Source organism: Thalassophryne amazonica, chromosome 16, assembly GCF_902500255.1.
Source record: "Thalassophryne amazonica chromosome 16, fThaAma1.1, whole genome shotgun sequence".
In the NCBI taxonomy this organism is placed as follows: domain Eukaryota; kingdom Metazoa; phylum Chordata; class Actinopteri; order Batrachoidiformes; family Batrachoididae; genus Thalassophryne; species Thalassophryne amazonica.
The window spans coordinates 43,318,829-43,331,033 of NC_047118.1; the positions used below are offsets into that span (position 1 = coordinate 43,318,829).

At 42.1% G+C, this 12,205-nt stretch overlaps 1 protein-coding gene across 1 annotated transcript in view; it reads right to left on the reverse strand.

Moving 5' to 3' along the window:
• Window positions 1-236: 236 nt before the first annotated feature.
• LOC117527508 (myosin-16-like) overlaps window positions 237-12,205 on the reverse strand; it is a 56,557-nt gene continuing 44,588 nt past the window's right edge. Inside the window, exons 35-44 of the mRNA XM_034189895.1 lie at window positions 11,822-12,038; window positions 11,609-11,745; window positions 11,381-11,484; window positions 7,095-7,287; window positions 6,753-6,956; window positions 6,467-6,592; window positions 3,809-3,979; window positions 3,465-3,665; window positions 489-713; window positions 237-404 (exon numbers count right to left, since the gene is read on the reverse strand). Coding sequence (XP_034045786.1) covers window positions 516-713; window positions 3,465-3,665; window positions 3,809-3,979; window positions 6,467-6,592; window positions 6,753-6,956; window positions 7,095-7,287; window positions 11,381-11,484; window positions 11,609-11,745; window positions 11,822-12,038 — 1,551 coding nt within the window. The 3' untranslated portion in view covers window positions 237-404; window positions 489-515. The remainder of the gene's footprint in view (window positions 405-488; window positions 714-3,464; window positions 3,666-3,808; window positions 3,980-6,466; window positions 6,593-6,752; window positions 6,957-7,094; window positions 7,288-11,380; window positions 11,485-11,608; window positions 11,746-11,821; window positions 12,039-12,205) is intronic.

Below are 12,205 nucleotides of genomic sequence, written 5' to 3' on the forward strand. Positions count from 1 at the left end.
AAGTCCCTTCACCTGCTCCCTTGTTTTCACTCGAGGTTGCCACAGCAGATCCAAGGTGGATCTGCATGAGCCCTAAATATGTGGAAACGGGCCCCCTTGTGGAGGCCAACATGTTGTTACAGTAGCCCAAAAGGGACATACTTTTTACATTTTGCAGCTTGACCAGATGGCTGAAGAAAAAAGGAATTTGATTACTCCCCTATACACTGTCTACTGGTTTCTAGTGCAGGCTAACAAATGCAATCTGCAGCCTCACCTCGAGATGACATTAAATCCTACACACTGTAGCTTTAATGATCATTAAGACTTTCTCGGGTAAAACGAACATTTTGCGTGGTTTGAAGACGTTGGGACTGTTTCCTCAGGCTTGTGTCCTCTGGAAGGCTGAGTGGGTGTGTGTCACTCTAGGAATAAAATAGACTCAGTGAACACCTGGACAGGATTTCTTTATATGAAACAGTTATACATATAGTTCTGAAAACATCTACCTGTTGTGTGTGTGTGTTATTGCTCCTCTACTCGTCCTGTCCTCCACTGGACGGTTTTGTGACCTGGACAATCTCCACTGAGGTGAACCCTTTGGTGACCGAGGCTCGATTTCTGGTTCTCATTTTATTCAGTGTCATCTCTGCCATTTCCGCTCGCTCCTCAGCATCATCCAGCTCGTGGACCGTCTTTCTGTATTTCGACAGGCTGCTGTTGGCCTGCTCCTCCTGTCAAACACACACCATGTGGTTCATCTTGAAACACATTCAAACTTGAACTTGTCACAGAAGCACTCCAAACTATCTGCTTAAAGAATGAAAAAAAAAATGTTTCCCAGTTTTTACATCAGTTAGTTCTAAAGTAGTTTACACAGTGTTGTGCAAAATAAATACAAATCTCCAAAAAAAGAAAAAAATAGGCATCTCAGAATTTGCATGATTTTTTTTTTAACTTCATCAGGGTGTCACCAGAAAATCAAATTTGAAATATTAAAATATTCCCAAAAATCAAACGTGACCATTTCTGACTATTTAAAGAAACAAAATATTAAATGTGCCTGTATAGAGGTAATATTTTTGCCCCAGTTATATACTTCACAGAATAATTAAACATTAAATTGATTAGTTAAACACCTCAAATGACCAAAAAGTTGGTCTTGATCTTTAATAGACAGTTAAATTTGGGGTCAATGGATGTAACCAGGCAAAAAAAAAAACATTGCAAGACAAATTATCCCATGTTGGAGAGGTGGAGCCTGGAGGGGTTTTATTTACTTATTACATTACTTAGATTTGAATTCTCCATCATTGTTAAAACATTTGGCCTGACTTGGAATTGTCATTATGTTATTGTTTTTAAGAATGCAGACCCTAAATTGGGACACAGACGACCTGTGTCTGAGTAAAATTAAAAATCAAGCTCTCAAACTGAAAGACCATGCTTTAGAATGAAAATAGAGCATATCATCTACATAGTGCTCAGCACCAGACTTGTTTGGACTGTGTGAGACAAGAAGTGCAAGGAGCAGGCTAGTTCGGTTAAGCTAAATGTTAGACCATTATTGTTTTATAAGATTTGAAATGTTTGTTATATTTAGTGAGTGAACATTTAGTGAACATTTTACGGAGCATTTTACTCCGTTTTATGTTGCTCATATAATAACAATTAACCCATTAGTTCCTGCTCGCTAATGCAGTGTTTGCATTATAAATACAACCCTAATTCCAGTGAAGCTGGGACGTTGTGTAAAATGTACATAAAAACAGAATACAATGATTTGCAAATCCTCTTTAACCTATATTCAATCAACTACACCGCAAAGACAAGATGTTCAAACTGATAAACTTTATTGTTTTTGTGCAAATATTTGCTCATTTTGAAATGGATGCCTGCAACACGTTTCAAAAAAGCTGGGACAGTGGTATGTTTTCCACTGTGTTACATCACCTTTCCTTCTAACAACACTCAATAAGCGTTTGGGAAATGAGGACACTAATTGTTGAAGCTTTGTAGGTGGAATTCTTTCCCATTCTTGCTTGATGCAAGACTTCAGTTGTTCAACAGTCTCCATTGTCGTATTTTGCACTTCATAATGCACCACACATTTTCAATGGGCGACAGGTCTGGACTGCAGGCAGGCCAGTCTAGTACTCGCACTCTTTTACTACGAAGCCACGCTGTTGTAACACGTGCAGAATGTGGCTTGGCATTGTCTTGCTGAAATGACGTCCCTGAAAAAGACTTTGCTTGGATGGCAGCATGTGTTGCTCCAAAACCTGGATGTACCTTTCAGCATTGATGGTGCCATCACAGATGTGTAAGTTGCCAATGCCAGGGGCATTAACACACCCCCCATACCATCACAGATGCTGGCTTTTGAACTTTGCGATGATAACAATCTGGATGGTCTTTTTCCTCTTTTGTCCAGAGGACGCGACGTCCATGATTTCCAAAAACAATTTGAAATGTGTACTCATCAGACCACAGCACACTTTTCCACTTTGCGTCTGTCTATTTCAAATGAGTTCGGGCCCAGAGAAGGTGGCGGCGTTTCTGGATGTTGTTGATGTATGGCTTTTGCTTTGCATGGTAGAGTTTTAACTTGCACTTGTAGATGTAGCAACGAACTGTGTTAACTGACAATGGTTTTCTGAAGTGTTCCTGAGCCCACGCAGGAAGATCCTCTACACAGGAACACTGATGTCAGTTTTTAATGCAGTGCCACCTGAGGGATTGAAGGTCACGGGCATTCAGTGTTGGTTTTCGGCTTTACTGCTTACGTGTAGAAAGTTTTCCAGATTCTCTGAATTTTCTGATTATATTATGGACTGTAGATGATGGAATCTCTAAATTCCTTGCAATTCAAAGTTGAGAAACATTGTTCTTAAACTGTTGGACTATTTTTTTCATGTAGTTGTTCACAAAGTGGTGATCCTCGCCCCATCTTTGCTTGTGAACGGCTGAGACTTTTGGGGATGCTCCTTTTTATACCCCATTATGAGTGTCCTCAGTTCCGAAACACTTATTGAGTGTTAGAAGGAAAGGTGATGTAACACAGTCGTAAACATGCCACTGTCCCAGCTTTTTTGAAACGTGTTGCAGGCATCCATTACAAAATGAGCAAATATTTGCACAAAAACAATAAAGTTTATCAGTTCGAACATTAAATATCTTGTCTTTGTGGTGTATTCAATTGAATATAGGTTGAAGAGGATTGGCACAGCATTGAATTATGTTTCTATTTACATTTTACACAATGTCCCAACTTCATGGGAATTGGGGTTGTAAATAAGGCACCAATTAATTAATTTTGCTTCCTGCTGCATGAAGTAGTAGTACCACGTTTCAGAAATAACTGCGACATGTATACGTATTTTTTGCACTACATGATGCATTTTTGGGCAGATAATACTACAGTGCGACTTAAAGTCCAGATAATGCGATACACATCAGTAATCTCTCCCAATGTCTTTACTCACAGCGTCCTCTATCTGCCGTTTGTAGGACTTCAGCTTGTTCTGGAGTTTCTCCACCAGCTCCTGCATGCGCTGGTTGGTCTTGTGGTCCTCCTCTGTTTGAAAGATCAACTCTTTGAGTCGACGCTCTCCTTTACGTAGATTTTTCACCGTCTCCACGTGACGCTTCTGTTCCTGGTCCAGTTCATTCTCTAATTCTTTAATCTGAGAACAACAAAGATGAATATGAGGCTGGTATCCAATCTCCACCCACCCCCGACCAACATGAAATTCTGGCTACGCCCCTGCTGCCGTCTCATCTGCAACTACACTTTTACATAAACTCACTGCAGATCACAAATCCTCACTTTGGTTTCCAGTTTCTGGATGACACGTTTTCCGGCCTTCATTGCCTGCTGCTCCGCCTCCTCCAGCCTCAGGGTGAGGTCCCTCATGTTCTGCTCCATGTTCTTTTTGACTTTCTCCAAGTGGGAGCTCCTCTCCTGCTCCTGGCGGAGCTCCTCACACAGTCGCATCGCCTGGAAGAAGAAATCAATGCAAACACCACACAGAGTAAAAGTTAATGTGAAACACGACTGACTTCTTTTCAAATCTGATCATTTATAAAGAGGTCATATTGTGTATAAAATATTGTGAGGGCTCTACTCCTGCAATTATGAAACAACTCTTTTAAGTCTTTTGTGGCATATGTCACAGAAGTCCGTATTTCAATCTCACAATCATCTTCAACCGCTTACTCGGGGGGCTGGAGCCTATCCCAGCAGTCACAGGGCGTGAGGCGGGGTACATCCTGGACAGGACACAAGTCTGGCACAGGGCCCATATCTGAACCTAAGCTTCTTGTATACTGTGTGTGTGTGTGTGTGTGTGTGTGTACAAGATAAGAAAAATGGCTCAGTGTATTTCCTTCAAAATTGTTGGGATTTTTACTTGTATAGATTTCTAGAGGTGATTTGATTTTGGAGTAGTTTGGTCAAAGGCCAAGGAAAATACGGTCTGAAAAACAATTATTTTATTTTTTATTTTTTTGGCATATCTCATCAACCAAGAAGCCTAGATGGATCAAACTTCGGAATATTACTTGGATAAATATCTAGAGGTGATTGGATTTTGGAGCAGTTTGGTCAAAGTTCACAGTCAAGAAAACATGGTATGAAAACCTTTTTTTTATCATATTAACCAAGAAGCACAGACAGCTGATCTAAACGACACAGTATATTGTTCAAACTATTTGTGATTGTTTGGTATGAATGACTTCATAATGAAATCACACAGAAGTCATATGATGAAGTTGCGCTCAACAAAAATATAAACGCAACACTTTTGGTTTTGCTCCCATTTTGTATGAGATGAACTCAAAGATCTAAAACTTTTTCCACATACACAATATCACCATTTCCCTCAAATATTGTTCACAAACCAGTCTAAATCTGTGATAGTGAGCACTTCTCCTTTGCTGAGATAATCCATCCCACCTCACAGGTGTGCCATATCAAGATGCTGATTAGACACCATGATTAGTGCACAGGTGTGCCTTAGACTGCCCACAATAAAAGGCCACTCTGAAAGGTGCAGTTTTGTTTTATTGGGGGGGATACCAGTCAGTATCTGGTGTGACCACCATTTGCCTCATGCAGTGCAACACATCTCCTTCGCATAGAGTTGATCAGGTTGTCAATTGTGGCCTGAGGAATGTTGGTCCACTCCTCTTCAATGGCTGTGCGAAGTTGCTGGATATTGGCAGGAACTGGTACACGCTGTCATACGCCGGTCCAGAGCATCCCAAACATGCTCAATAGGTGACATGTCCAGTGAGTATGCCGGCCATGCAAGAACTGGGACATTTTCAGCTTCCAAGAATTGTGTACAGATCCTTGCAACATGGAGCCGTGCATTATCCTGCTGCAACAAGAGGTGATGTTCTTGGATGTATGGCACAACAATGGGCCTCAGGATTTCGTCACGGTATCTCTGTGCATTCAAAATGCCATCAATAAAATGCACCTGTGTTTTTCGTCCATAACAGACGCCTGCCCATACCATAACCCCACCGCCACCATGGGCCACTCGATCCACAACATTGACATCAGAAAACCGCTCACCCACACGACGCCACACACGCTGTCTGCCATCTGCCCTGCACAGTGTGAATCGGGATTCATCCGTGAAGAGAACACCTCTCCAACGTGCCAAACGCCAGCGAATGTGAGCATTTGCCCACTCAAGTCGGTTACGACGATGAACTGGAGTCAGGTCGAGACCCCGATGAGGACGACTAGCATGCAGATAAGCTTCCCTGAGACGGTTTCTGACAGTTTGCGCAGAAATTCTTTGGTTATGCAAACCGATTGTTTCAGCAGCTGTCCAAGTGGCTGGTCTCAGACGATCTTGGAGGTGAACATGCTGGATGTGGAGGTCCTGGGCTGGTGTGGTTACACGTGGTCTGCGGTTGTGAGGCTGGTTGGATGTACTGCCAAATTCTCTGAAACGCCTTTGGAGACGGCTTATGGTAGAGAAATGAACATTCAATACACGAGCAACAGCTCTGGTTGATATTCCTGCTGTCAGCATGCCAATTGCACGCTCCCTCAAATCTTGCGACATCTGTGGCATTGTGCTGTGTGATAAAACTGCACCTTTCAGAGTGGCCTTTTATTGTGGGCAGTCTAAGGCACACCTGTGCACTAATCATGGTGTCTAATCAGCATCTTGATATGGCACACCTGTGAGGTGGGATGGATTATCTCAGCAAAGGAGAAGTGCTCACTATCACAGATTTAGACTGGTTTGTGAACAATATTTGAGGGAAATGGTGATATTGTGTACGTGGAAAAAGTTTGAGATCTTTGAGTTCATCTCATACAAAATGGGAGCAAAACCAAAAGTGTTGCGTTTATATTTTTGTTGAGTGTATATACTTGTATAGTCAAAAACACCATGTTAGACATATGTATACATATTTGCTTATTTTAAATCGTCTTTTTTCCCCCTTAATTCTCACTCACATCAGTCACAGCCTTCTTGGCTCTCTCATCTGCTGAGCGAAACTCTGCAATCAGTTCTTCATTCTCGCTGGACAGTCGGGCGATGTCGACCTCTATTTTCCTCTTCAGGATGATCAGACTCTGGTGCTACAGCGAGAAAAAAACATCAAGTGATGGGGAGAAACCAAACTATTCCGGCAGCAAGCGAGTCATAGGACACATCAAAACAAAGACAGCCCATAATTATTAAGTGTTGTATATGAATTTGTATAACACTGATATGCTACTGGTCATCCTGTGCGTCTACCTGCACTCTGATCTCATTGTGCCGCTCGGTGGTTTCCACCAGCTCTTGCTCGATTAGTTTGCGGGCCCTCTCTGAGGCCTCCAGACCTCCTCTTAGCTCTTCCATCTCTGCCTGCATGAGGGCCAGACGGCGCTCCTGCAGGCTGTACTTCTCCCTCAGCTCTTCGTGCTGACGAGCGTCCTCGTCCATCTGCACCTGCAGATCCTGTAGGTGGGTGTCGGGGACAAAGGATGAGCGCATTTATGTTATAACAGTATTATAGACATGAAAGCCATTCCACCTCTGAGTGATCAGTTAAAAAAAGTAAGCACGGTGCAGCGGAGTGATGTTTTATTCTCTTACTTTGATCTGCTGCTGCAGCTTCTTCAGGGTTTTGACAAGCTCAGCGTTGTTCCTGTTGGCATGCTCCAGCTGAATCTCCATCTCATTCAAGTCTCCCTCCATCTTCTTCTTCATCCGCAAGGCCTCAGCACGACCTTTGGCCTCTGCCTCGAGACTGGCCTGCAGTGACTCTACTGTCCGTGCATGGTTCTTTCTAGAAAGCATAAAAATAGCATGATTGGCTCTAAAGCTGATGCAAGTTTGCCAAAGACAGCAATAGGAAGTATCCTGCAGAAAATACAGGCCTTAAAAGGGCCGTCATATATGTAACTTTCTGCAAGCAAATATAGAAGAAAAAAAGAAACTTTATGGCTAAAAATACCACATTTATGTGCCTGTTGCTTTAAATGTCAAGGAGCTGCTGATGGCCACGCCCCCTCTCAATTTGGAGAAGGAGCTTCTCACTATGCAGACCAGCTGAGTATGTGTATGTCTCAGAGGTCTTCTGTGACATACGCATATCACAGTTTGGATTAATTCAATGTTTAACTAAGTATTTAGTCAAACCTTTAAACAGGTACTCACTATATATTTTTCTCATTTAATGAAATGTTTACCTAAATATTTAATTAAATACTCAGCTAAATATATATGTCTAGTTACACATCTGTCCAAATGTTTTGCTCAATGTTTAGATTGATTTGATTAATATTAAGCAAATATTCAGCAAAATCCACTATATTTGCTAAATAAATATTTAGCAAAGTGTCTGGCTAACTCTAGCATAATATTTGAATGCTTTGCCATTAAGACAGACGCGCGGAACTCCTCCGCACGTCTGTCTTAATGTGTGGAAAAAGTGCTGATGTCCACGTCTTTTCACAATTCCTGTGCTAGTCAGATGACATACCGGATCAAGACAGCGTCCAGTTTAAAAATGAACGGCACATTTCACTGTTACAGGAGTTTTTGTCATGGAAAGAGAAGCAGCTCCGCCGCGCGTCGTGGTGCAGCCGCTCGGCGCAAAGATGATGCCGTGATGAAGCCTTCCAGGACATGTTTGGGCATGTCCAGCTCATGCACAATCACAATCGGATATTCACACGACTGGAAAGCAACCGGAATCCATCTGAAATCCACCTGAAAGCTGTCCTGAGAGACCAACACCGAGGTGGTTTTGTGCCACGCCATGAGCGGCACGGTGGCACGTCCCTCCGCTTCTTTTTCCATGAAAAAAACTCCTGTAACAATGGAATGTGCTGATAAAGTGCTGACGTCCACATCTTCTGCCTTTTTGTGAAAGTCAGACGAGGTCCCGGATCAACAAAGCCTTCACGTTGGAAATGATCTGGTTGTTCCAGCGGGGTGTCAGCCTGTCAATGGGGGCTGGGAGCGCGCCGCACTCTCAGCAGTTGTGGGCTGTCCTTAAAGCAGCAGTAACACCCCGTAATCTGTTTAATCCCCATAAAATCGTCCCTGAAAGCCATATTAATTTTTAGAACAGTGTCCACCTGGAGGTCTCTCACAATTTCTGGAAAAAAATTGATGCAGCAAAGCTCCAAATCATTCAGACATTTATTCGCAATAAAAAATAGACGAGAGGGATGGACCACACCTCATTCAAAGCCTGCTCACTGGCGAATGACGCAACCGACAGGCATGAAAAAACTCACACATGCGCACGAGGGTTCAAGCTTGTCTGACGCAATCACACGTGATTCAAATCCATATGGTTTTTTAAAAAAATAATAAGGTTGGATACTTTTCTAATAGACCTCGTATTTACTTAATATTACACAAATATATTATACCTTATTTTTTGGAGTATAAGTTGCACCAGAGCATAAATCGCATTGGTCCAAAAATGTCTCTTTAAGAGGGAAAAAAGACATATATCACTCACACTGGACTATAAATCACAAGGCCTCTCAAACTCGTAAAATATAAACGCAACACTTTTGGTTTTGCTCCCATTTTGTATGAGATGAACTCAAAGATCTAAAACTTTTTCCACATATACAATATCACCATTTCCCTCAAATATTGTTCACAAACCAGTCTAAATCTGTGATAGTGAGCACTTCTCCTTTGCTGAGATAATCCATCCCACCTCACAGGTGTGCCATATCAAGATGCTGATTAGACACCATGATTAGTGCACAGGTGTGCCTTAGACTGCCCACAATAAAAGGCCACTCTGAAAGGTGCAGTTTTATCACACAGCACGATGCCACAGATGTCGCAAGATTTGAGGGAGCGTGCAATTGGCATGCTGACAGCAGGAATGTCAACCAGAGCTGTTGCTCGTGTATTGAATGTTCATTTCTCTACCATAAGCCGTCTCCAAAGGTGTTTCAGAGAATTTGGCAGTACATCCAACCAGCCTCACAACCGCAGACCACGTGTAACCACACCAGCCCAGGACCTCCACATCCAGCATGTTCACCTCCAAGATCATCTGAGACCAGCCACTCGGACAGCTGCTGGAACAATCGGTTTGCATAACCAAAGAATTTCTGCACAAACTGTCAGAAACCGTCTCAGGGAAGCTCATCTGCATGCTCGTCGTCCTCATCGGGGTCTCGACCTGACTCCAGTTCGTCGTCGTAACCGATTTGAGTGGGCAAATGCTCACATTCGCTGCCGTTTGGCACGTTGGAGAGGTGTTCTCTTCACAGATGATGCGAAGGAGATGTGTTGCACTGCATGAGGCAAATGGTGGTCACACCAGATACTGACTGGTATCCCCCCCAATAAAACAAAACTGCACCTTTCAGAGTGGCCTTTTATTGTGGGCAGTCTAAGGCACACCTGTGCACTAATCATGGTGTCTAATCAGCATCTTGATATGGCACACCTGTGAGGTGGGATGGATTATCTCAGCAAAGGAGAAGTGCTCACTATCACAGATTTAGACTGGTTTGTGAACAATATTTGAGGGAAATGGTGATATTGTGTATGTGGAAAAAGTTTTAGATCTTTGAGTTCATCTCATACAAAATGGGAGCAAAACCAAAAGTGTTGCATTTATATTTTTGTTGAGTATATATAGCTCACATTGAACTATGCATATCTCAGTCAAATAGCTATGCATTTTGTGGGGACCTGTTTAAAGGTTTATTTAAATATTTTGCTAAATATTTAGGTTGATTTGTCTAATACTAAGCAAATATTCATCAAAATCAAAATATTTTTGCATTAACTGAATACGCAGCATAAAACTATATTTAGCATATCTTTGGCTAACTACCTTAATGTTTTAATGTTTTGTTAAATATTTAATTTTATAATAATTATTGTAGCAGCAAGGTGGCTTAGTGGTTACTGTTGCTTTATAGTGAGAAGGTTCCCAGGTGGCCTTTCTGTGTGGAGTTTGCATGTCCTCCACGTGTTTGCGTGGGTTCCCTCCAGGTACTCCAGCTTCCATAGACATGCAGGTTAGGTGACCCAATGACTCTAAATTGACCATACGTGTGAATGTGTTTGTCTATATAGGCCCTGCGATAAACTGGCATCCTATCCAGGGTGTACCCCACCTCACACCCACTGCCAAATATTCTAGTGTAAGAAATAAAATATTTTGTTATTTTGCTAAATATTGCACATTTTGGTAAATTTTTAATTAAATACAGACACGGGTGATTCTTAGACTACGGGCACTTATTATGTCCTTTGATCATATTGTATGAAAAACAGAAAAAAGGGGAAATTTCACACTTTTATAGTTATCTTTACAATGAAAGTGTGTTAAGAAATTTGTTCTAGTAGTCTATGATGACTTTTTCACCTGTTTTCAGCATCATTATATGCAAATATTGCCGTTTTGTGCTTGTCCCACACCCAGACTTTTGATCTTCAATGATAAAAATGAATGGTAAAGAAACATTTTTTCTAATGTTTTAAAATATCTCTGAATAAAATATCAGTAAAATAATCAAAACATAATTGGGGTATTCAATGTCATACAACTGTTGTGATTTTTTTAAACAAAATGTAGTTGTCCCACACTATTGCCGTAATTTCCAGCACAACACTGTAATGTCCCTAAACAGGTTGTATGAAAGATTGTTTGGGTAGTTTCTATGGAGATAAACAGTGACATCAGAGCACATGTATATAGCGCCAAATCACAACAAACAGTTGCCCCAAGGCGCTTTATATTGTAAGGCAATGGTGTGGTGGAAATTACATTTACAAGGCCAATACTGCCCGTAGTTAAAGAATCACCCACACATGTTGTGAGTACTTGCTTAAAGGTTTACCTAAATTTTAATTAATTACAGGACAAAGTTTGATTCTTTTCTGACCTTGTGACTTCAAACTCCTCTTCCTTCTCGTGGATCCTGCGATCAATGTCGGCTTTGAGCTGAGCCAGCTCCAGCTGTACGCGTACCAGCTTACCTTCCTCCACCTGGACACACACAGAGTGTCATGAAACTGCACGGTGTTTGGCAACAAAGAAACTTTCAAGATAAAATTCATCACGTGTCAGTAGGTATGCCTGAAACATTTTCAGGTCTTTGAGCTGTTTCTACCTCAAGCGAAGCCTCTGCCTCCTCCAGAGCCAGCTGTAGCTCCTCCTTCTCCACCTCCAGTTTCTTTTTGGCCTTTTGCAGTTCGTGAACACTGCGACCTCCTTCTCCAAGCTGGTCAACCAACTCCCTGATCTCCTCTGTGAGTACAGAAGACACACTGTCAACTTCCCATCCTTGTCATTGTGATGTCTTAGTTACTCAGCATGTTTGCACCTGTAAGCCCTTTGTTTTCCTTGCGGACCGTCTCCATCTGGTCCAGAGTTTCTTCGTGAGCCATCTTCAGCTTGTAGAGCTCCGTCATGTAGGACCGGCTCTCCTTCTGGCTGGTGTCCAGTTCCAGCTGCAGCTCCTCGTTCTTTTGATTCCACTCAGCCGCCAGCTTATCAAAAGCTCGCTGCTTTTTGTCCAGAGCTGCAGCTGCTGCATTGGACTAGTAACACAAAAGCAGATCAACTTTACACAACTCCGATTTAGTCCATATGTGTGTCAAATGTAATTTAACTGAATAATTCAGAGTTATATGTCAAGTTAAATTCAGCTGCTTGCTGCAGTCTTACAGTTGGCCAGGACAGTGATTTTAAAGCCATTGTCAGGGTA